Here is a 26,458-nt window from a genome sequence, read left to right as displayed (position 1 = left end):
AACAAGTACAGGCTATTTCATCATGTTCTTCTTTTGCTTTTTGATGTAGGGCTTTTATTGCATCTTTAGTTGGGAGTTGTGTTCCTATGTTGAAGCAAATCCTCCCTTTCCCACATCTTCCAGATGTAATCTTTTCTCCAATTTTTCCCTTTTCTTCTTCTTCTCTGTTTATCCTTCCAACATTTGTTTTTTTTTTTTTTTGTTTTTTTACAAAGTCCTTGAACTGTCTCATATTGATGGGAGGTGCTGGTTCTTCTTCTTTAAGTGGTAAAGAGATGGCGGTTGCCATTGTAATTTCTTTTTTAAAAATCTTCCACTCTTCTGGTTTGAATTCTCAGAATTTACTTTTATTTTATTTTGTCTTAATTTTGAATTTGTCCTACTCAAATTATTTTTTTGTTTTTGTATTTATTTCCTGTTTTTAATTTGTCGTTACTTATTTCAACCTCAACTGTTATTTTGTTATTATTATCATTTTCAATTTCTTTCTCTAAATTATTATTATTATTTTTGAAAATTGTCAGTATTTGTTTATGCTTTATTATTACTCTGGTCTTTTTGTTAATCAATTAATGACTTAAAAAAAATCCTATCCTCAAATGAATGAGGTGAAACGTCTTTAAGCAACTTAAAGAAGTCCAGACGCTTCTCTTTCCAAGCTCCTTAGACTGTGATGACCTGGATAACTGAGAAACTTCAGACATATCTTCAAATAGTTTTTCTTAAAATTGTGTTTAATGAATTTAGTTAGTGTTCTTGTTCTATTTAATTATTCATTTTGTCATCTATTTTCAGTTCCACCTGCGCCCACCAGGGACAGGGGAGTGACCTGCAGTATCACCCTCCCACCGGATTGAGCCAGATAGCACGAGCTCAGTCCTCCGACGAGTTGGCACTATTTTTTTTTAGCTGTAATAACCTCTGTGGACACAGGGTGTTGCACTCTGATGAATAGACCGATGCTTCCTACTTCTTCACTTTCCCTTAGCGTTCTACCACTTCCGTTTTATTGTTTGCGCGACATAAGGAGGAAAATTAGAAAGAAAAACAAAGAACTACTACAGAGAAAGATTTGCTGTTTTTATGAGAAGTACGATGTCCCAAACAGCTTTAAAAATATGTTGTACCACAGAATTTTCACTATGTTGCTTTCATTATCCTCTCCGATTAAGATACTTTAAATACAGTGAGTACTCCCTATTTTTACCGGCCTCAATTTTTTAACCAATTCATTACCTCGACTGGACTTTGATACCAATCTGGAGGTAAAATGAAAAATAAAATTGTTGTATAACAATTAAGGCCTCAACTAGACTTTGATACCAACACAGAGAGGTTAAGCAAATAAAAAATTTTTTCAAAGAAATAATGTCTTGGCTGGACTGTCATACCAACACGGATGGGTTAAAGGAGTTAAAAAAATTATTCTAGATTTTTTTTTTTTAAACCTCAACTTTTATAGTCAAGAAATGTAAAATTGATAAAGAGATTGATTTCCAATAATTTCTTGGTACCTTACAGATTGATCACTCACAACAGAATTAATTTAATGACAATCTGCATACTTTAATTTTGGGGGGGGGGTCCCCTTTTAAAAAAATTTTTCACTCACAAGTGTTCAGTTACTTCGGTTCAACCAGTTCAGTGCTTTGACCAGACCGAGGCTCAACTCTCACCACCAATCCAGATTCCCAGATGCAATGGTCCCCTTCTCTTCTATCCAATCAAGGCCCGTGTTGATGCGCCAATTTGTTGGGTTTTTTTCATGAGAGAAGAAAAATATGCTCAAATTTCTTATCAAACGGTTAGAATTTCAGATTAGTTTTATATGGTGCAATAGACCGCCGTCTCTCTGGCTCGCAGACAAAGGCTGCCGGCTGCACCCAGGCAGTAAACACTTTTATTCCATGTGATAAAAACAGAATGTTAACATGATTGGTCAGCAGTTGAAGGAAAGCCTTCAGACCCAATGTCTGTCTCAGGTTTCATCTTCAGCACCTTTCGGACATCTCCCTATATGGAGATGACCCTTCTCACATCATCGTGGCAACCACCTCTTGTCCTCCAGTCAAGTCTGTAGAGTCAGAGAAGGGGAAAGGAGTAGAAGACCATTTCCTAGCACCAGAAGTTATGGCCCTGTTGTCTAGAAGGAATCACAACCCCTATCCACATTCCTGAGAAAGGGGGTTATGTCTTGTGTCTGTTAGTATCAGAGTGTTACAGACTACTTCCAAAACTACCATACAATACATAACTACAGGGAGTGCAGAATTATTAGGCAAATGAGTATTTTGTCCACATCATCCTCTTCATGCATGTTGCCTTACTCCAAGCTGTATAGGCTCGAAAGCCTACTACCAATTAAGCATATTAGGTGATGTGCATCTCTGTAATGAGAAGGGGTGTGGTCTAATGACATCAACACCCTATATCAGGTGTGCATAATTATTAGGCAACTTCCTTTCCTTTGGCAAAATGGGTCAAAAGAAGGACTTGACAGGCTCAGAAAAGTCAAAAATAGTGAGATATCTTGCAGAGGGATGCAGCAGTCTTAAAATTGCAAAGCTTCTGAAGCGTGATCATCGAACAATCAAGCGTTTCATTCAAAATAGTCAACAGGGTCGCAAGAAGCGTGTGGAAAACCAAGGCGCAAAATAACTGCCCATGAACTGAGAAAAGTCAAGCGTGCAGCTGCCAAGATGCCACTTGCCACCAGTTTGGCCATATTTCAGAGCTGCAACATCACTGGAGTGCCCAAAAGCACAAGGTGTGCAATACTCAGAGACATGGCCGAGGTAAGAAAGGCTGAAAGACGACCACCACTGAACAAGACACACAAGCTGAAACGTCAAGACTGGGCCAAGAAATATCTCAAGACTGATTTTTCTATGGTTTTATGGACTGATGAAATGAGAGTGAGTCTTGATGGGCCAGATGGATGGGCCCGTGGCTGGATTGGTAAAGGGCAGAGAGCTCCAGTCCGACTCAGACGCCAGCAAGGTGGAGGTGGAGTACTGGTTTGGGCTGGTATCATCAAAGATGAGCTTGTGGGGCCTTTTCGGTTTGAGGATGAGTCAAGCTCAACTCCCAGTCCTACTGCCAGTTTCTGGAAGACACCTTCTTCAAGCAGTGGTACAGGAAGAAGTCTGCATCCTTCAAGAAAAACATGATTTTCATGCAGGACAATGCTCCATCACACGCGTCCAAGTACTCCACAGCGTGGCTGGCAAGAAAGGGTATAAAAGAAGAAAAACTAATGACATGGCCTCCTTGTTCACCTGATCTGAACCCCATTGAGAACCTGTGGTCCATCATCAAATGTGAGATTTACAAGGAGGGAAAACAGTACACCTCTGAACAGTGTCTGGGAGGCTGTGGTTGCTGCTGCACGCAATGTTGATGGTGAACAGATCAAAACACTGACAGAATCCATGGATGGCAGGCTTTTGAGTGTCCTTGCAAAGAAAGGTGGCTATATTGGTCGCTGATTTGTTTTTGTTTTGTTTTTGAATGTCAGAAATGTATATTTGTGAATGTGGAGATGTTATATTGGTTTCACTGGTAAAATAAATCATTGAAATGGGTATATATTTGTTTTTGTTAAGTTGCCTAATAATTATGCACAGTAATAGTCACCTGCACACACAGATATCCCCTAAAATAGCTAAAACTAAAACAAACTAAAACTACTTCCAAAAACATTCAGCTTTGATATTAATGAGTTTTTGGGTTCATTGAGAACATGGTTGTTGTTCAATAATAAAATTATTCCTCAAAAATACAACTTGCCTAATAATTCTGCACTCCCTGTATGTGCAGTAAAGGATTAAACAAATCTGTGATGCAAATTACGAGGTAATAGCCTTAAATATAGAAAATAAATTCTGACATAGTTCAGTCTAGCTTCTGTGCAATTCAGTTTGTATAAGTAATGTCTGTTGTTGTATTCCAGCCTAAAATTTTATAATATTAATGCTTACAGTGGGTCAAGCTGCTGAAGGAGAATAAATATGTTTTTGATTAAGGGATAATTTTTTGATGTAAGTCGCTGGGCACAGTGCATGAGGTCCTGATGACCATTATACAGGTGCAATGGATGGTTTGTCCAGAGGACAGCTGAATTATTATAAAATATTCCACCATATAAATCTGAAATCTGTGTGTAATAGTTCACTTTTTTTGCAACACTTGAAACAACTATCACAACTACTAACTATTGGCATTAAATTTAGTGCAATCTGCAATGATCTGTGTGCTTCAAACCTTATTAAATTGTGTTTATGCAATAGACATCCTGCTAAAAGGAAAACTAATACAAAGGCATATGCCATAAGTCCAGCTGCAAAAATCCCACTGTCCAAGGCTTTCAGTCATAAAAGTGACTGTTAGTAAACCCCTTTTCTTTAAAATGCCACCCTTCGTCATGGTATTTTGTTCTTGTTACATGAACTGCATGAAACAAGAGGGTAAGAACATTTGTGGTGAAGTTAGATGCGCCATTTGCTCTTCATCTTCGCCACATTGTGGTTTCAAAATGTCAGGCATCTGGTATGACATTGTTGAAGAGACTAGTGCAAAATAATTTTGATTTTCTGCACGCTGGTTTTTTCTTTTCCTAGGTCTTTAATAATTCCCATACCCACTTTTCTTTGCTAGTGTTTGATTTTTTATTGAGGTTAAGGAAAAGAAGTTAGGAAAAGGAGATAGGAGGTATTTTCGAACACACCCCATTTCCTGTGATCGTTCTCTGTTGAAAACTCATTCAGTTTGCTGTGTTTAGTTAGTCCTGTCACCTCTCCCTCTCTCTCTTTTTCTTTTCTGCCACACTATGCAGTTGACTGATAAACAAACAGGTCTTTGTAGTGGTGTAGAAGAGCAGCATGACTTGTGGCAAAGTCATGCTGTGGCAAATGCAAGGAATGCAGGACTTGAACAGAAAGGGATAACTAAAGGAAACAGCTTTTCTTCGCTGTAGCAAAATACAAACATGAAATACATGATAACAAAACTTAACATTAGAAAATAAAAACTCAAGAATGGAAGCAGACTAGGCAGCAGGGGGTGGGTGGGTGGGGGGGAGAACACGGACAGCAATGTGGACGACATGGTAAAAAGCAGAGGAAGCAGAGGACTTAAAAACACGAGGGAACACAGCTGGGGGTAATCAGACACATTGTGACAGGGAGGAAGCAAAACTGAACACAGGACAAGATACTGTCAAAATACAACAGGAAACTAACTAAGACGCAGACAATTGCTTGACACTGGGACCGGGGGAGAAACAAGACAGACTGAGGAGACAGAGAGAACGAGGGACACAGACGGGGGCGAGAGACACAACAGGCAAGGCCAAGACAACAAGAGTGAAAGGGAACAGAGTAAATGAACATGAACCTAAGAACTAGAAATATAAATGATTAAACTAGGAAGAGCAAACTCATGTCACTGAGTTTGCTCTTCACTGAACCATGAATAACACTAAATCAAGGAATATCAATTAAACCACAAAATACATAAACACTGGGTCACAGAACGACACCGTAACATCAGTATGCTATTACAACTTGCTTTTGGTAGACTGTGTACCTCCGTTAAACTGCATTGGTCCACAACATCTCAAAATTCCACACAACACTGAGTGAGAATGGTGAGAATTTAGAAATGTGCCAGCTTGAAGAGGACCGCAGCACTGTGATTTGATGACATTGAGAGTGAAGAGCCTCCACAAGGATTTTCATGTTAAGCCAGTGGCTTCCATCTACTGGAAACACTAGCACTTTTCCACCATCACATGAGGAAGTCATAACTAAAAACGACAGTAAGAAAGTCCAGGCTGGATATGGCTCCATCTCTGCAAAAGAGGCAAATTATTGAATCAACAAATATTTTTGATTCAAAGAGTGCTTGGGCTTCAGAAGAACAGTATCTGTTTTTGTTGAAGTGGCCATACTTAGTTGCTCACATGATTGTTGGCTTTTGGGGATTTCTCCTTGTTATTGTTAGGGTCTTTAACTTCCAGTATAAAGTGCCTTGAGGCGACTAGTGTTGCGAGTGATTTAAATAAAACTGCACTATGGATTTCTTCCAAAATGATTTTACCAATATTTTGATAATAGACCCATGTACCAGTTATTTCTTGGGTCAAATCCTGAGAAATGGAGAAACAACACTTGTGGTCACATTTTCTACTTAATAATTTTGACGTATATTATAAACCAAACAACGTTAGGCCCAAAAGAAGCTTTTGTTTTGTTTTGGTACTTTTTTATTCATTACTCTTTTTTTAACCCTTGATGTTCAGCTCATAGACAATTTCTGGATTTGAGATAACAGCCAGAAGTTACTGACACTTGAGAACCTCAGCAGTTAAATCCCTTTAAAACGAGATGCTATCTTATACAACAACAACATTACTTCAAAATGAACAAGCAAATCGCAAAGACAGCAATCTGATGAATAAAGCACAAGTATATAACCAAAGAACCAGAGAACAGTTATGTAATATATGTAGCATCCTCCACTCATATAATAGCTGTCTAGCACCTTAATTTGCTGCTATTTAATGGTTTATAACACACAAGTAATTCCCCACTACCTACAAAAGCTAACTATGTCAATTTTTGGACAACACAATTTCTGTATGCCACATTTCATTATCAATCAAACAATCAAGATGTGATTAAACTGCAGATTATAATGGGGTTGTATAATGATGTTCTATTAACTGTTTAGGAATTATAACAGCATTTATACAGTCCACCATTTTCAAAACTCACAGTTCTGAAAAAAAACAAGATTAACCCAAACTAGAATGATGACAACAGAAAATTCTGAAGAAGAGGAGAGACAGCTCATGATATGAAGAATACAACATCATATGTCAAACACAGCAGTGACGAGAGAGTCTATCTCTGGGCGTGAGATCACTGAGGCAGTTAAACAACTCCTTGGTAGCAGGCCCCCACTTGCAGCATTCTAGCCTCCTTTCTGTGTGTACATGTCTCCTCAGCATAATCACTGTGGCGACCACTGTAAAGCTTTGATTATACTCCACTGTGAACATTGACAGCTGTGGATAAACTTATTTAACTTAATTTTATTATTATCTGTATAACCTTTTTTGTTTTTACTAAACCAATAAAATAATTTTTTATTTCTTTTTTAACTTGGGGGTAAACTTCTGCACGACCTCTATGCAAGAAGTAAATTAGCATATGATCCAAAAATTATTAAAAGTGCAATGCTAAAACCAAACTAGTGAGCAAACAAATATATATTGAAAGAAAGCGTCAAAAGTATTTAATACTGAATATCATTCAGTGGTTTTTCCTAACAACTCGTCTCCTTGGCAGATATTTGATATTTAATCAGCTACCTGAAAATGGATGTGTGAACAGCAGGTATTACACTTATTGTAATTATTATTGTGTTTGGGCTTTAAACTGATTCTAAACAGAATATTAAACTCCATTTAAGTGTAGCCGGTGTGGGTCTGTGTGTGTATGTTGCTTGATGAAGCTGTAATTATGACCTCTACAGCTGCTGTGTAGGATATTTTAGCAGACCAACAAAATCTCAACAATATTCAAAAAATGAATAGAAAAAAATAGATTCTCACCTAAAACCTCTGCAGCTTTAGTCCCTGTGACCACCTGCCCAAGCCAAGGAAAATTTATATATCTGACTGCTTGTGCAACAGAACTGAGGACCTGCTGGTCGAAAGATGAGTAAATGTATAACTGTACATGTCTGGCTAAACTTTTTCGTTCTGTTCACTCTTTGGAAGGTTACTATAGCTTTCGATAAATGCCAAAAACAGCTGCTATGACAGTATAGCTAACCATGTATGTATGGCATTTTTAAGATTGGGAGGGATTTGAAAACAACCACTACCATGAGAGTAGCCACTTTGCTCACTCATGTCATGTTCTTAATTCTTGCTTCTCAATTAACTAGCTAGCTTAACTATCTGAACACTGAGACAGTCAGATATTCAGTTCAAACTGCCTCACCACTGGAAAATCTTTTAAATCACTGAAACATTTAAAACCAGGGGAAGCTGATACAGTGATAGTGTGTGTTGTGGGATTTCTCTTTAGTGTATTTCTCTTTAATGTATTGTCTTGATCAGGGCCGTGCAGAGACGTTTATAGGGGCGGGTGCTCAAAGCTAAAAAGGGGCACACTGAACCAGGGTGAATAACAACAACACACATTCATCAAGAATCTAATATGGGATCGCATCATACTATATCACTGTTGTGAGGCAAAGCAAACGTAGCCTATGTTTTACCTGATGGGTACAATGTTGCTGTTGAGGGGTTGCTGCTGCTCCTGCTGCTGATAGTGCTGGAGGGCAGGGCTGTGTTGATCTGAGACTGTAGACATTAAAAAGTCCATAGGAGAGATGGTAGCTGATTAAACAAGTGTCATGAGATAATAACAAATTGCAAAGATTGGTGACAGCGCTTGGAACCATAAGGCAACAAAAAACTGAGAAATAAACTAGACCCTGCCTGTGAATCACTCTTTGCCTCTCTTCCTCCTTCCATCCCCTCATTTCATCTGTCACTCTCCACTTGCTGTCCATCTGAGAACAAGGCACAACTTGCTATTGCAATAAACTATTATTTAATTTTCCACACTTAATGATGACAGAAAAATGTTATAGAAGCAAAACATTTCAGTTGTGCTTATTATTATTTTTATACTGGAATACCTCTCCAACAACTGGTACATGTGTTAATGTTACCTGTGCTCTTTGTAATCCAGCTGCTGAGGGATCCACTGCCTTTAGTAGCCTCACACAGCTCCTACTGTTTCCTCCTCATGTCCTTACCAGCCATGTCTGGACAATGTTATATTATGAGTAATAATTCAAAAATACATATACATAAAACACACACATGCACGTGCACACAGTGACATTTTAGACCTTCTTCAGAATACTGTATATACTGTGGGCACAAGTTTCCATCATGATGCTGATCCAGAATCCTTCCCTTATTATTTATTAGTAGAGCTACAATAATAAAGCAATGAGGGAAAAAAAATAATAAATTTATAATAATGTATTTATGATGATTCCATTTGTTTCACTATCCACTCTGTGCAGGAAGAAAGCTTTTTTTTTTTTTTACATTTTTAAACTGTAGAGATACAATAATTTTGCTGCTGTAAAATCAGCATTTTGTCTTATTTAAAATATAAATCTAATATAATCTGTTTCTTAATGTATGTTCTTTAAAATACAGTGTTTTTTTTTTTAAATATTATAATTATAATAATCCATTATTATGTGGACATGCATATTAGATCGTTTTAAGTGAAATATAAGCCCTCCAGAAAGGCAGGAAAAGCCCTGTAACTTACTTTAAAACTAAATATGTTCCCTAAAACGGTGGACAGAGCTACAGACCCATGACAGCCTTACCCAGTGAGCCAGCAGCTATGACCAGCACTACTTGTGCAGTTAATAAAAGGACAGGTAAAGTTTGTCGCGCTGTTGCACACACAGCACGCTCGTTTGTTTCAGTTCGTCAGTTGCCACAAGACAGCTTACCAACGTGTACGTAATAAGCTAATACTCCTGTGTGCTGCAGACTACAGTGTGCGCTGTACAGCTACTTACTGGTTTTGTCGCATCAGTCTGTGTCTCTGAGGTCATTTGTGTTTCTCCTACAGCTCCGGACCGCAAAAAATGCGCGTGCTCTTTGTGAGCTCGTTCCCGGCTCGTAACCAGCGCGTTCTGCCGTCAAGGGCGATCATTGGTTAATGGTGATCATGTGACTGATGCAAGCCAGATCCTTTTATTTAGCAAAAATGTGATTAATAGTTAAATATTATTGTTGATGGGCACAGACAGGACTCCACACGCACACACACATTAAAAAAAAAAAAAAAAATTAAAATTAAAAAAAAAATTGCCTCAACAAAAGGGCACTTTGGGCACCCATCAGGAAAGGGGCGGGTGCTCAAGCCCCTTCCGCCCCCCCCCTCTGCACGTGCCAGGAAAATCATATCCAGTTTCTTTCAGCTACCTATTAGTGTCTTGTTCTCAAAGACAGACTCTCAGTTGGTTGGTTCCTGGTTGACTGTCATGGTGTAATGGGGATGAAAAGCTTCACACTTGCTGGTATGGGGATTTGTTTACTTTTCTTGTAGTGTGCTGCCAATTTAAGATTTATTTGACTTGCTTATTAGTGTTTGGGTTTTTAATTTCATTATAAACTGAATTTTAGTCTTTGTGTAAGAGTAGCCGGTGTGTGTGTTCTTGCGTGTATACGTGCCTAATAAAGATATGTTGATATGCTATCACACTGTATTTGCTACACGTAGCCCTTTCTTCCAGGAATTGTGAAGTAATGACCAACACAAGTTACAGCATCAAAGCTTAATTAGTTTTCTTGCTAAACCGTTTGCACCATGCACTGCAGGTTGGTAAACACACAAATTCCTATACTAATGAAGCAAGAAAAGATGACGTAATATATTTCAGGAATTTGAATAAAATGTATGCATTCTCTAGGCTTAAAGTACTATCTCTGTTTTAGATTATTTTATTGTCCTAAACTGTAAATGCAAAAAAAAAAAAAAAAAAAATGAGCCATTTATAATACCATGGCCAAAATATGTGTGCTGTGGATTAGACCTCTATAGTCTTTCTGCAGGCCTGTTTAGGGAGCAAGAAAGGTCCATAAAACGTAAGAGGAATGATACAGATGCAGACCGTAAAATCGATCCTTACCTCAGACCCCAATAGACTCCAGTTGTGTTGTATAATGGGCTCACATACTGAACACCCTGTATGCAGGACTCATTATGAAAAATATGCCACTTCTACCCCCCCAAAGAGGATTTCAGCCAGAGCTTCTTAGAGTATCCAAGCTAATTGCAACAGTTTCCTTTAACCCTTTCATACATAGTGTTTATTTTTAACTACTGTTTATTACTAGTTACATTCTTAAGTAAATTCTCAGACGACACAGTCATTGTTGAGAAAAGTCAGTCAGTTCCAACTGCAGATGAATATTAATAGCACAGATACCGATTGGTGGAACAATATAAATACCAAGGAATGGTCACTGGCACTAATTTAAAATTCATTACCATTATGGAAGCAGTGGTCAAGAAGAGTGTTCAACACTTTTTGAGTGAGTTAAGTTTTTCATGAGGATAGAAAAATAATCACCGTTGTCTTTTATTGAACTGGTTTTAACATTTTTCATTTTTTCCTGGTTTGGGGATGTTAGAACCAAGAGTAGTATATATTTTAACAAAGTTTAACAAAGACCTGTCACGGTCGCGCTGGTAGACCTTGGGGATGTGGGGAAATTAGGACCCAAATGCAGGACTCTTCAATGCAAAGCAGTGCATTTATTTACAGTGAAGTAAACTGATACTATAACAACAAATCCCCAGTGCGTTCCCGACTCCCTTGCATTGTCCTCGTCCCAGAGTAGTGTCCTGTGTCTCCGCTCCTCAGTGTATGAGCACCCCATGCTCACTGCCCTCTCGACTCCACACTCCACCTGGAAAATAGCAAAGAGGGAGCCGTCAGAACACACCACAATTGTGAGAGACTAACCTTATCTAACTGTCGAAGAGACTAACGTGAAGTCACATGATAATTCAGCGTCGGGAAGCGATCAGCTACACTTCTATGTAGCTCCCTCAACGATCCAGATCAGCTGCAGGTGTGTGAGATCCTCCTCCTCAGGAGTGGCCAGCCTCCCAACGGGACACACCCACCAGGCCTGGTGTCCCATGGAGCTTTTATTTCGAGCCTTCCCATATGGAAAAGAAATAGTAAAAACTTATAAAAGACTTGCACAAGATGTGGCCTACTTCATATAGTGAATCATATAAGGCTTATATGATTTACTAATGAGTTACTCATTAATACTCATTAGTATTAATACTCATTAATACTAATGAGTAAGTAATGAGAAAGTGGCCACTTTCTCATTAATTTCATATATTGTTTTAGTAAGTATCCAAAACATAGAAGTTTCATTTATGTAATTTTTCAAGGGATCTTATATCTGTTTTCACTCTTGTATGCTTTTCATACAAGTTTCACACAAGACAGATACAAACTTTATAAGATTTATATATATCTTTTCCATATGGGTTTCTGTCAGTTATTTCTCTGCTTTTAGCTTTTGAGTTTCTTGTTCAAATGTTCTAGTCCTTAGTTTAAAATTGTTTTGTTTAGGTGTGCGTCTCTTTTAATATTATCACATTTGTTAGTTACTTCTTGTTTCACTTCCCCATGTGTCAGTACGTTGGTTATTTGCACTTGTGTGCAAATAATCCGGTAAATAACTCTATTTACCGGATTATTTGCATAAGAGCATCTGTGTCCCTTCATACTCTGATAGATGCACTGGAAAACAGCTTGGGGTTAGCATCTTGCCCAATGATATTTGGCATGTAGAAGTTGAATCACTAGAGTGTTGCAAAAACTGGCACTTTGACACCTAAGATGTGAGTCTCTGGAGATGTAACAATCGAGGTGAGATATGCAGATAAATGTTCTTACTGAAAGCAAAGAGTACTATTTGATATGAATATAGGGACAGTGCAAAACAGGGTAAAAATAGAGCCGTCATGCAGGAACACATTGATTTCCTTTTTAACTAAATGGAAAATTTTACCCCTTTTGAAACATTGAGTCACTACAAATTACAAGTCTTCAGTGTTCCTTAAATGTCATTGTTACACTTACTATTTTGACACAGTTTAAGATATATTTTCTACTTTATTGTTTAGAATAAATTCAAATAAACAAAATCTAGTTTCTTCATGTTCATATTCTTCATATTAGTTGTTGTAGTTTAAAAAACAAAAACAAAAAACCCCCAGAAAGGTTTAATAAGGATGTAGCTTGGCTGTGGAAAGAGCACTTCAAGGATCTTCTTCTAATATAAGCACAGACTGAGGACAAAGATCTAGTCTACCTCTCAAGCATATTTCAAGGTGTGTGGGAATTTGCCCAGCCAGTTAATACGTGTTTTGTGGATTTGGGAAAGTGCTTTGACTTCTCCCTTTAGGTGGTTTTGTGAGGGGTACTTTAGGGGTATGTGGTATCAGGCCTGTTTTTGAGGGGCTATCCACTCCCTACAACAGTGTAACCTTGGTTCACATTGTTGGTGTTGGATTCTGCTAAAGCTGCCCTCTGTCACTGATTCTGTTCATAGTATTTTATTATCAGTTCAATCCAATTTATATTTTCATAGATTAGATTAGATTAGATAAAACTTTATTAATCCCTCGGGTGGGTTCCTCTGGGAAACCACAACAACACTTACCTCAGGGCATTTCATATGGTAAATTAAAGACCCTTCACTAATAGAGACTAATTAGAATTTCGAAGCTAACTGAGTGACAGAGGGTGATGGGTTTGGTGGTTTCTTGTCTCTGCATTTTGAATAGAATATAGTTTGATTTCAAACTCCAGTTGACCCTGGAGTGGTTTACAGAGGGGTTGGGGTGGCTGTATTTGAGGAGGTACGCATCTGTTAATGGGAAGGTTGGTGGTTCATTCCCTGGCTCCTCCAGTTTACATGTCAAATGTCCTTGGGCAAGATACTAACCCCAAGTCACTCTCTGATGCATCCATCAGAGTGTGAATGGCTGTGAATGGTGTGAACAAGGCAAGCTGGCCCTCCCTCTGGTTTCACTGATCAGTTTTGACCGGCATGTTAATATACACACATGCAGATATGTTTAGAAATGAAAGTAATTCTCATCACTTTCTAGTGTTTTTAAAAACACCAGGCACTTAAATCTCTCTTAGAAACTTAGACCATGAGTCTTGAGGTACTTTCAAAATACCAACCCTTTAAAGCCAAGCTTTAACATGCAAATGTTTTTAGAAAAACCTTAAGAAGCGCGTGACAGTCAATTTCTATATATAAAATTACACCACATTTCGATGTTCATATTCAAATATCTGCTGGGCACACAGCTCTGTGTACTTTATAAATGATCACATTATCTTAAACTGTTGTTTCCGTTATTACCGCACCCAACTGCAAAGTATACACAGGATGTAACAAAATCATTACCTAGATCTGAAGTATGAAGCGGTGGATTAGATGTCTGTAGCTTTGGGAGGGAAAAAAAACTGAGCACACAGAAACTGTTGATCCCCTGCCTTGATAACCTAAGTCTCTCTCTCCTTGTCTAAACCACAAAAACCAATACACAGACATAAGAAAGCAGCAGAGTTTCTCATAAACACTGTTATTTTTGAATACTAAGAAGAAGTGTCCAAGAGAGCAATCAAGTTTCCCCCTGTTGTTGCTTCTCTTTTCCTCTTATTTTACTTAGCTTGTCAGCTGAGATGGTATAGAATGAACTTCAAATCATATGAGTTGAGATCCTATTAAATGAGTTACAGCAACGTTGAATCAATTTAAATGAAAAAAAAAAAAACATGAAGGGGAAGTAAAATCACACGTGACAAAACCTAAGAAATGATCCACTGAGGCCACTGATTTCTGTAATTTTTTTTCTTATCTGTGAGGAAACTTGGAGAAATCTTTGACCAGAATATGTCCTTCAATGCACATATTAAACAAATATGTATGACTTCTTTTTTCCATTTGCGCAATATCTCTAAAATTAGAAATATTCTGTCTCAGAGTGACGCTGAAAAACTAGTTCATGCATTTATTACTTCAAGGCTGGACTACTGTAATTCATTATTATCAGGATGTCCTAAAAACTCCCTGAAAAGCCTTCAGTTAATCCAAAATGCTGCAGCAAGAGTCCTGACAGGGACTAGAAAGAGAGAGCATATTTCCCCCTATATTGGCTTCCCTTCATTGGCTTCCTGTTAAATCCAGAACTGAATTCAAAATCCTGCTCCTCACATACAAGGTCTTGAATAATCAGGCCCCATCTTATCTTAATGACCTTGTAGTGCCATATCACCCCATTAGAGCACTTCGCTCTCACACTGGAGGCTTACTTGTTGTTCCAAGAGTATTTAAAAGTAGAATGGGAGGCAGAGCCTTCAACTTTCAGGCCTCTCTTCTATGGAACCAGCTTCCAGTTTGGATTCGGGAGACAGACACTATCTCTACTTTTAAGGCTTTGTGTAAATATTCAGTACGCAAGCTAGGTGTTGTTGCTCAAAGGTTAAAAGAGCCTGATAGTGGGATATGAAATTATGTGTAGGCTAGTGGAAACAGGAAGAGCATGAGAGAGAGTGTTAAAATTAAAGTCAAAACGGGAAACAGAATGAGACAGGTGTGTCTGTGACAAATGAAGTGTCTTATATAGTGGAGTCGCTGTGTTAAGCTTTTAGCTATATTTGACCTAAATATATGGGTCACGTGGTTTAAACATACAGGTTAGTATGTTTAAACCACGTGACCCATATATTTAGGTCAAATATAGCTACCATTATATTAATGAAAAGTTTGTGCCACTTGTTGTATAAACACACTCTGATCAATATTGTTTGAAAATGTGATAATTAGGATCAATAAGTAACCTTTGATTATATTATGGCCAACAGTGACTAGTCCAACATAGGGTTAATTCAGCTTGGCACTGCTGAAGTATGCACACAGGACCCTTTCTCAGCGTTCACCTGTGTTTATCTGTACTGTCCCACGTAGTGTCCAGCCCCTTCAAAGCCTATACAGTAAACAAACCCGGCCCTGCTGGTCATGCACCTGAGATTCTGGTTCTCGCCTCAGTCGCCTGAAGGCGAGAAAAACCCTTACTTAGCATAGATAGCATGTGCGCCTGACAAAATTGTCAAACTGATTAACTGTTAACTGCTGTCTTGCAGACTTTTGGACTCAGTTTGGCCATAAAACTGACAAAGGGAACCAATTTAATGATGGATGAAAGAGTGGTGCTTGAGAAGTTGTGAGATAGGGTCAGAAAGTATGCATCATATGTGGAAGATGAAAAGAAAGAACAAAAGGATGAAAGGGTACCCAACGGCAGGAGGGGGGTACTGGAAAAGTATAAAAGTAGCTCTATTGCATCAGTGAATCAGAGGAAAGCTGCTGGCCCCGACGGAATACCTGGTAGAGTGCTCAAAGCCTGTGCCGACCAGCTGGCTCCTGTGTTCACCAGACTATTCAACCTCTCCCTGACACATGCCACTGTCCCTCACTGCCTGAAATCATCAACAATAGTCCCAGTCCCCAAGTCCACCACCATCAGTAGCCTCAGTGACTACAGACCCATCGCACTGACTCCAGTGGTTGCAAAGTGCTTTGAGAAGCTGGTCCTAAAACACATAAAGGACTGCCTCCCACCCAGCTTTGACCCCCACCAGTTTGCCTACAGGGCAAATAGGTCCACAGAGGATGCAATTTCCACTGCTCTCCACTCTGCTCTGCATCACCTGGAGAATCCTGGGACATCAGTAAGGATGCTCTTTGTTGATTACAGCTCGGCCTTCAATACTACCATCCCAGACATTCTTATAGACAAGCTGGTAAACTTGGACTTCCCCCCCCTCCACATGTGCATGGATCAAAAACTTCCTCACAGACCGTTCACAATCAGTCAAGGTTGGCAACCAGCAATCATCCACCCTGTCGCTCAGCACTGGCTCACCACAGGGATGTGTGCTGAGTCCACTATTATACACCATCTACACCAGTGACTGCACCCCAACGCACCCCTGCAACATCATCATCAAATTTGCAGATGACACCACTCTGATGGGGCTCATCACCAACGATGATGACACCGCCTACAGGGATGAGGTCCAGCGGCTGTCAGAATGGTGTAACTACAATAACCTCACCCTAAACACCAAGAAAACCAAGGAAGTGGTCATGGACTTCCGCAAAACAAGGACTGATCCTCCCCCCCCTCTCCATAAAAGGTGACTATGTGGAGAGGGTGTCCTCCTTTAAGTTCCTCGGCACCCACATATCTGAGGACCTATCCTGGTCCACAAACACATCAGCCCTAGTAAAGAAAGCCCAGCAGCGCCTCCATTTCTTGAGGGTTCTGAGATGGAACAGGCTGCAGACTGAACTCCTAGTGTCCTTCTACCGTGCCACTATCGAGAGTGTGCTGGTGCACGCCATCCCTGTGTGGTACGCTGGTTGCACAACAGCTGACAAGAAGAGACTACAGAGGATCATCAGAACTGCAGAGAAGGTGATCGGCTGTCCACTCCCTCCTGGACTTAATTGCCAGCTCAAGATGTCTCTCCAGAGCCAGGGCAATTATAAAGGACCACCTCCATCCTAACCACCACCTCTTCAACATCCTGCCCTCTGGAAAAAGGCTCAGATCCATCAGGTGCAAAACCAACAGACTAAAGAACAGCTTCTTCCCGTGGGCTGTCAGAACTATTAATGGAAACTAAGAGTGTGTAAAGACTTCCCCAACACATCCACCCTGACACTGCTGTTGATCATCTGTGTGCAATATCTCAGTCTTTCCATGTTCTGTGCAATATTTTTGGCTCAAGTGCAATTATTTTGGTCCCAGTCTGTTTCAATGTTTCCTACACATACACCATGTATATAGTTCCACTCACACATGTATATATATACACTGCTTTTTATTTTATTCTATTTATTTACTTATTTTTTTTCCACCTTCGATGTATATTGGTTTCTCTTTTTCTTACTTTAGCACCTTTGTGGTCCAGCTACCCAATTTCGCTGTGCAAGAAACTGCACAATGACAATAAAAAGCTCTAAGTCTCTATTGAGATGAAATGTCTCAGATCATCCTTAGAGCATACTCTGTGTGCCCTACAGTTTGACATGCGCAATCTCCATATGCATATACTTTGCTGAATAAAGAGTTGAAGTTGGACTTCATGTCTCCAAGTGACTTCTTGCCATCAAAGAATCGGGTGAAGCTGGCGTACTTTGACAGCTTAAAACTTTCCTTTCTGATAAAGCATGGAGTTAGGGCTGGATCAGGTGACCCTGAATCCTCCCTCAGTTATGCTGCAATAGGCATAGGCTGCTGGGGGATTCCCATGATGCATTGAGTATTTCTTCTTCAGTCACCTTTGTCCCTTAGTATATGTTAATATTAATAGACCTCTCTGCATTGAATCATACTTGTTATTAATCTCTGGCTCTCTTCCACAGCATGTCTTTTATCCTGTTTTCCTTCTCTCACCCCAACCGGTCGCAGCAGATGGCCCCGCCCCTCCCTGAGTCTGGTTCTGCTGGAGGTTTCTTCCTGTTAAAAGGAGGTTTTTCCTTTCCACTGTTGCCAAAGTGGTTGCTCATAGGGGGTCATATGATTGTTGGGTTTTTCTCTGTATGTAATAATGTAGGGTCTACCTTGAGCGCCATGAGGTGACTGTTGTTGTGATTTGGAGCTATATAAATAAAATAAAATTGAATTGAATTGAATTATCTAATGTTATCAGACTCTGCCACTTTTGCAATATTTGTCTTTGCCACTTTGTCACTTGCTTTTACACAAAGAAGCCAAGTGTGTCTCAACAACAGATGGACACATTATTCAGAGAGCGTGGCAGCTCCAGTCAGGCCTTTTGAGAAAATGAGAGATGCAGAAGAGCACATGGCGATGTATCTGTCTCCAGAGTCAGCAGCTAGTTGTCAAAACTGTACACGTGCACAATGGTTGTTCCTTCTTTCAGGTACACTGGCCTCATGACCTTATGACCATGTCCAAAGAGCACTCATATTCTTCTGCTCAATATATAGGCACAACAAATGGATGACACTTTAACCAGTAGGTGAGGCTATAAGCTATGAAGGATTTTTAAAACAAACTGTTGGTAATACATGTGCTGAGATTTTTTAAAATTAAGGTCTTTTTATTGCTAATGAGACCGTGGTGGGTCTCATTAGCAAGAACGACGAGTCAGCGTACAGAGAGGAAGTGCAGAGGCTAACGGACTGGTGTAAAGACAACAACCTGTCTCTGAATGTTGACAAGACAAAAGAGATGGTTGTTGACTTTAGGAGGACACGAGGCGACCACTCACCGCTGAGCATCAACGGCTCCTCTGTGGAGATCGTTGACAGCACCAAATTCCTGGGCGTTCACCTGGAGAAAGACCTCGGATGGTCCCTCAACACCAGCTTCCTGCACAAGAAAGCCCAACAGCGTCTCTTCTTCCTGAGAAGACTGAGAAAGGCCCAGCTTCCACCACTGATCCTGACCACCTTCTATAGAGGCACTATTGAGAGCATTCTGAGCAGCTGTATCACTGCCTGGTTTGGGAACTGTGCCATATCGGACCGTAAGACCCTACAGCGGATAGTGGGAACAGCAGAGAAGATCATCGGAGTCTCTCTCCCCTCTATTAAGGACATCTACACCACACGCTGCATCCGCAAAGCCACCAGCATTGTGGCTGATCGGACACACCCCTCTCACACACTCTTCACACTCCTGCCATCTGGAAAAAGGTACCAAAGCATTAGGGCACACACATCCAGACTGTGCAACAGCTTCTTCCCACAAGCCATCCGTCTCCTCAACAAAAAGGAACTGGACTGATACACACACACACACACACACACACACACACAAACACAAACACACACACACACACACACACACACTCTATCACTCAGCTCAACTCAACTACCTCAAAGCATTGAGACTGGACTTACACATCAATCTGAAAATGCTCTTTTTTTGCACAATAATTTTTATGTTTACTGTTCCTGCACTACCTACATACCAAGTATGTTTACGGTTTCTAAAAACATCTTTGCACTACTTACCTAGTTAGAATAGTTAGTTTTAGTTAGATAGTTAGTTTTTGTTAATTTATGTTGTAATTTATGCTAGGTCAGTCTGCCCTGTCTCGAGCTAGCTAGTTTAGTAATTTTCTGTTAATTTATGTTGTAAATTTATGTTGCATGTAGCACCTTGGCCCTGGAGGAACGCTGTTTCGCCTCACTGTGTACAACTGTATATAGCTGAAGTGACAATAAAAGCCAACTTGAACTTGAACTTGAACTTGAAAGAGATTTTTGTACAATCACAAACAACAAATTTAACATACAAGCAGTAGAGTATACTGCTTATAAACTGAAACCGCACCCTCCCATCTGCCAGAATTAAAGGAGAGGGGAAAAGAGGGGGCGGGGTCAATATATTATATATTTGTATACTTTGGTCAATACATGTCAGAAATGGTTGCCAGGTAGTGTAGAAGTTGGACGTGGATCCTTTGAAGGAGCATCTCATCTTTTCCAGTTTAAGAAACTGCATAATGTCTGTGATCCATTGTGAACAAAAGGGGGCGAGGAGTCTTTCCAATGTAACAACACACGTCTCCTAGCTAACAAAGTACAAAAGGCTATCATTTTCAGCTTATGTTTGTTCAGATGCTTCCCCTGTGGGATGGTACCAAATAGACCAGCAAAGGGACATGGATTAAATGGCTGTGCAGGAACTCCAGCAACACTTAAGGAAAGATGAACAACTTTATTGACTGACCAACGTGTTTCGGCTTGTGGCCATCATCAGGGTCATTAAATGGCTCTCCTAAAATTTTTGAAAGAGTAGAGAAAACTAATTGCCAAAACTGATGAAGCATTGGACATGTCCAGAACATATGTAGAAGGGTGGCTGGAGCCTGCTTAAATTTATCACAGGTAGGATCCAGATCTGGTGTAAATCTGGACAATTAAGTCTTTGACCAGTGTAGTCGATGTACAGTTTTAAACTGAATAACAGTATGACGTTGGCAAATTGAAGATGAATAGATCCTTCCTATAATTTTCAGCCACTCTTCCCCTGAAATTTCAACATTTAAATCTTTTTTCCACTTTACTTTTAGATGATTAAGAGTAGTTGAGCTGTGTTGGATTAGTTTATTATAGATGTTACCAATAATTTGTTTCTGTTCAAATGCAACTTTAAAAATATCATCTAACAGAGAGACAGGTGGACGAGAGGGGAAGCAATCAGTATGTGAGGATACAAATTTTTGTAATTGTAAATATCTAAAAAGGTTAGATTCGGGTATGGAAAACCTGTTTACCAGCTGCTCAAAAGAGACAAATTTGTTGCTAAGGTAAAGGTCTTGCATTGACAGAATACCATTTTTACACCAAACCTGAAAGCCTCCACCTGATAAGGAGGGAGCAAACATATGGTTTCTAATAACTGGTGCAAAGAGAGAAAGCCTGAAGGTTTTCCTAAACTGGTTCCAAATACGAACTGAGTTTATCACAACTGGATTATAGTGAGAGACTGGCCTGACTGAAAGGATCCTCGGCACACAGCAATGCTCCGAGACTCACCTGGCCACAGGATGAGCTCTCCAGGAGGAGCCAGCTTGGAACAACTAAATGATCAGCGTCACGCATCCAGTGGAGCGGTACCCTGATATTGGCTGACCAATAATAAAACAGAAAGTTAGGGAGAGCCAGTCCACCCTGTGGGGGTGGCCTTTGCAGGATGCTCTTTCTTATACGTGGGTTCTTCTTGTTTCAAATGAATGATGATATTAAGTTGTCTAAAGAGCTGAAGAAATGTTTGGTCAGCTATATAGGGAGGTTTGGGAATAGATAATGGAGCCTTGGCAACAGGTTCATTTTAATTATAGTAATCCTCCCACAAAGGGAAAGGGATAATAAGTTCCAGCAATGGATGTCCTTTTTCAGACTCTGCAAGGTAGTTTGCTTTATAAAGATCTTTGTAACAGCTGGAGATCCAGATTCTGAGGTATTTAAACTTTTTATTATTGATTTTGAATGGTATTAGATTAGATGGGATATTTTTTGCAGCTTCATTGATTGGGATGAATTCACTTTTCTGAGGATTTATTTTGTAGCCAGACATTGAACCAAACCGTTGCAGAGTGCTTAGTAATTCTGAGGTGTTTAGGGAGGGGTCAGTTATAAAAAGTAATAGATCGTCTGCATAAAGGGAGACTTTGTATTCTTGGCCTACTCGGACAACTCGTGTGATACTGGTACTTTGCCGTATGGCTGATGCTAAGGGCTCTATAGCGATGACAAACAAAAGTGGAGATAGGGGGCAGCCCTGCCTAGTGCCCCTATGGAGTTTAAAATAAGAAGAGTTCATATTATTAGTATGCACAGCTGCCATTGGTGAATCGTAGAGAGTATTAACCCATAATATGAGTCTGGGGCCAAAACCAAATTTGCTCAAAGTATAGAAAAGGTAATCGCACTCCACCCGGTTGAAGGCCTTCAAACATCAAGTGACAGTAGGGCTTGAGGTGTATCGGTTGAGGGAAAGTCATGAATTATACTTAAGACGCGTCTAACATTTAAAAAAGAGTATCTGCCCTTGAGAAAGCCAGTTTGGTCTGAAATGATAGTTGGTAACACTACGTCTAAGCGCTGTGATAAAGTTTTAGTGAGAATCTTCACATCGGTGTTTAGCAGTGAAATCAGCCGGTATGAACTACATTGGAGAGGGTCTTTATTCTTTTTCAGACTGAGTGAAATAACCGCTTCTCCCATAGTTGGAGGGAGAGTACATGTGCTGAGATTTTTACTATCTTTTAAATTTGTTTCCCTAACTAGGTTTTCTTACACGTGAAGGACTTTTATTGTTCTGCTGCACATCTTGTCAGTGTTGCTATCTTCCCAGAGCTCTGAAATAGCAGACATATGGGCTTGATCTGGGCTAGTTTTGACATAACTCAGTTGCTAATTGGAATAACCTATTAAGTTATATTGTGGCCTCTAGCATCTGACCTTAAATTTTTTAAGCAACAGAGGAGTAGCCATATTTACTAGAGTCAATGCTAACAGTCAAGGACAAATTTGGCCATAGAAAACTGTAGATGTGGGCCTCAGTAGGGTCAAACATTTATTGTTATCTGGGATTTGACTTTTGAATTTTTAGCAAAACAGCCGAACACCGCTCCACCTGCTGGTTCTGTTCTTTGAAAGTAAGGTGGAAGAATATTTGCCACTCTGAAAATAAAGGTGATGATATGAAACTTTAAAAAGAAATAAAAACAAATAAAATTAAATAAAATTAAATAAAATAAAATAAACACAAAACACTCCTTCTTAGTTTCATTGTAGCTTTTAATTATTGTCACATGAAAAAGTTTATTATCACATCTATTCATGCTTGGACTTCTTTGTCTTCAACAAAAATGTAATTAGACATTGACAAGAAGTCCAAACCAAGGCAATGATCAGCAAGCCAAATACTACAAGGACTGCCATCACATCTAGGCAATGATAGGCATACCAAGGCAGCTTATATGACTCAGTGCGTAGATGTGCTGCACCCTTGTGCCTCATGACATACTCTATCCAGAAAACAGCAGTATCAAGAGGCTTCATGGGCTGATCATGATGAAGTTGTGACAGTTTGAGCATATTCTGTTTGTAGGGCTTTTCTGGGTCCAAAATATTCTTCAGCGCACTTGTCAGGGAGTCAACATCCAATTTTGTCATGTCAACTATTTTAGCCACTCCCCTGGCCTCCATACGTAACAAGTTGTCATGCTGGTCAAAAATGAGAGGAATGCCCAGAACTGGCACACCATGGTAAATGGCTTCGTACAGGCCATTGGTGCCCCCATGTGTGACAAAAACTTTGGTTTTAGGGTGGCCTAGTAGATCATTTTGAGGCAACCATTCAACCAGCATGGTGTTGTTTCCCAGAGTGGCTGGTCTTTTTCCAACATGTCTCCACACAACCTTCTGAGGGAGGCTGGCAAATGCTGAGGCAAAAATCTCTGTTAACTCAGGTCCAAGGTCACTCAGCAGGGTGCCCAATGTCATGATGATCACCCCATGTTCACCAGAACTCTGGACGAATTCCTCAAACTCTGATGGGAGAGACTTTGAAGGCTTACCCTGGAAGCCTCCGATGTAGATGACATTGGGCATGGTGGGACGAGGGAACTCAAATGTAAAGTCAACACGCATGAGCCAGAGGTCAGCCTTTTGGACTAGAGACATGAGACTAACATTATTTCCAAAATAACGATGACACAAGGCCTGGTATGGTGGTCTGGAGACATAGTAGTCCATGTAAAAAATCATGATGTAATGGATCATATTTCTGATTCTTTGAAAAAAATCCATTTTGTCAGAGTTATGGGAGAAGCATATGGGGATGTAGGACAATGGAGAAGGAGCGATGGCAAGGTGTGCCTCTCCACTAAAAAGCCAGCGTACATTGTAAACCAAAGGCAGCTGGAGATAATGTGCTAACAGCACACCACCTGGAAACGCAGGATCAGTCAGAAAAAGATCATATCCAGTTTTGTTTAGGTCCCCAATCAGCGTCTTATTCTCAAAGATGCTGGAAGTAAGTTTTGCCACAACTTGCTGGTTTTGTCCGAATAAGTCAAAAAGATTCCAATAAAACTCAAAAAATGCCCAGAGTGAGCCGTCATTCTGATGAATTTCCATTGACCTCTTCAAAAACGAGCTCATGAAGTTTTGACTCTCAATGGGCTGGGACTGTTCCTGGATGATCGTGATGGAGGTGTAATAAGGTGAGAATTCAGAAATGTACCAGCTTGAAGAGGACCGCAGCACTGTGATTTGGTGGCCTTGAGAGTGAAGAGCCTCCACAATGATTTTCATGTTAAGCCAGTGGCTTCCATCTACTGGAAACACTAGCACTTTTCCACCATCACATGAGGAAGTCATAGCTAAAAACGACACTAAGAAAGTCCAGGCTGGATATGGCTCCATCTCTGCAAAAGAGACGAATTATTGAATCAACAAATATTTTCAATTCAAAGAGTGCTTGGGCTTCAGAAGAACAGTATCCGTTTTTGTTGAAGTGGCCATACTTAGTTGCTCACATGATTGTTGGCTTTTGGGGATTTCTCCTTGTTATTGTTAGGGTCTTTAACTTCCAATATAAAGTGCCTTGAGGCGACTAGTGTTGCGAGTGATTTAAATAAAAGTGTATTGAACTGAATTGAACACAGGATCTCTAATATGGACTTCTTCCAAAATGATCATAGTTTTAACCTTAGCAAACAACTGTCCATTTGCACAGTAACTGGAACATCAAATATATTTGCATTATTTATATTTATATATATATATATATATATATATTTACCAATAATTTGATAACAGACCCATGTACCAGTTATTTCTTGGGTCAAATACTGTGAAATAGAGAAACAACACTTGTGGTCACATTTTCTACTTAATAATTTTGACATATATTATAAACCAAACACCTTTAGGCGCAAAAGAAGTTTTTGTTTTGTTTTGGTACTTTTTTATTCATTACTCTTTTTTTAACCCTTGATGTTCAGCTCATAGACAATTTCTGGATTTGAGATAACAGCCAGAAGTTACTGACACTTGAGAACCTCAGCAGTTAAATCCCTTTAAAAGGAGATGCTATCTTATACAACAACAACATTACTTCAAAATGAACAAGCAAATCGCAAAGACAGTAATCTGATGAATAAAGCATAAGTATATAACCAAAGAACCAGAGAACAGTTATGTAATATATGTAGCATCCTCCACTCATATAATAGCTGTCTAGCACCTTAATTTGCTGCTATTTAATGGTTTATAACACACAAGTAATTCCCCACTACCTACAAAAGCTAACTATGTCATATTTGTGGATGACACAATTTCTGTATGCCACATTTCATTATCAATCAAACAATCAAGATGTGATTAAACTGCAGACTATAATGGAGTTATTTAATAATGTTCTATTAACTGTTTAGGAATTATAAAAGCTTTTATACAGTCCACCATTTTCAGAGGCTCAAAACTCACAGTTCTGAAAAAAAAAACAAAAAACAAGATTAACCCGAACTAGAATGATGAAAGCAGAAAATTCTGAAGAAGAGGAGAGACAGCTCATGATATGAAGAATACAACCTCATCTGTCAAACATAGCAGATGCAATGTTATGGCCAACAAGCAAAGTAACAAACACAGTAGTTCATTATTTATTAAGAGAATGATGCATTACTGTAATCACATTTAAATTTTGGTAATGCAATAATGTAGTGTATTACTTTAATAACTGTACTTGGGCCCTTCTGTGTGGAAGCAGAATCTAGGGGACGAGGGGAACAAATTGTCTGTCTCTGGGCATGAGGTCACTGAGGCAGTTAAACAACTCCTTGGTAGCAGGTCCCCCAACCCCCAAGTTGAATGAGATTTGCCTTGAGTTCCTGAAGGCTCTGGATGTTGTAGGGCTGTCTTGGTTGACACGCCTATTCAATTTTGCGTAGAGATTAGGGGCGGTACCTCTAGATTGGGAGACCAGGATGGTGGTTCTTTAAGACGGGGGGGGGGGCAGAGGGTGTGTTCCAAATATAGGGGGGATTACACTCCTCAGCCTCCCTGGGAAAGTCTATGCCAGTGTCCTGGAATGCAGAATCCATCCATTAGTTGTACCTCGTATACAGGAGGAATAATGCGGTTTTCGTCCTGGTTGTGGAACACTGGACCAGCTCTTTACCCTCTCAGTGATAATTGAGGGTGCATGGGAGTTTGCCCATCCTATCTAAA

General features: G+C 39.7%; 1 protein-coding gene and 1 long non-coding RNA gene across 6 annotated transcripts in view; both read right to left on the bottom strand.

The window, feature by feature from the left end:
* Positions 1-5,700: 5,700 nt before the first annotated feature.
* LOC120435307 lies at positions 5,701-8,328 on the bottom strand. Of its 2 annotated transcripts, none has more exons than XR_005609631.1 (2): positions 8,293-8,328; positions 5,701-5,851 (listed from the first exon to the last, which is right to left on the bottom strand). It is a non-coding gene; the product is annotated as an uncharacterized LOC120435307 (long non-coding RNA). The 2 variants fall into 2 exon arrangements; XR_005609630.1 differs by lacking the exon at positions 8,293-8,328 and adding an exon at positions 7,619-8,230.
* Positions 8,329-11,355: 3,027 nt separating this feature from the next.
* Positions 11,356-26,458, bottom strand: part of LOC120435060 (UDP-glucuronosyltransferase 2B20-like) — a 31,993-nt gene continuing 16,890 nt past the window's right edge. For 3 of the 4 annotated variants that reach the window (XM_039603865.1, XM_039603866.1, XM_039603864.1), the window contains one exon: positions 23,000-24,651. In XM_039603865.1, the coding sequence (XP_039459799.1) occupies positions 23,054-24,649 (1,596 nt within the window). In that variant the 5' untranslated portion in view covers positions 24,650-24,651 and the 3' untranslated portion in view covers positions 23,000-23,053. Of the gene's footprint in view, positions 11,531-11,612; positions 11,786-22,999; positions 24,652-26,458 lie in introns of those variants that run through there. The other variant, XR_005609498.1, reaches the window with a different exon arrangement.

Source organism: Oreochromis aureus, linkage group 20, assembly GCF_013358895.1.
Source record: "Oreochromis aureus strain Israel breed Guangdong linkage group 20, ZZ_aureus, whole genome shotgun sequence".
In the NCBI taxonomy this organism is placed as follows: domain Eukaryota; kingdom Metazoa; phylum Chordata; class Actinopteri; order Cichliformes; family Cichlidae; genus Oreochromis; species Oreochromis aureus.
This window is presented reverse-complemented; position numbering and strand designations above follow the sequence as displayed.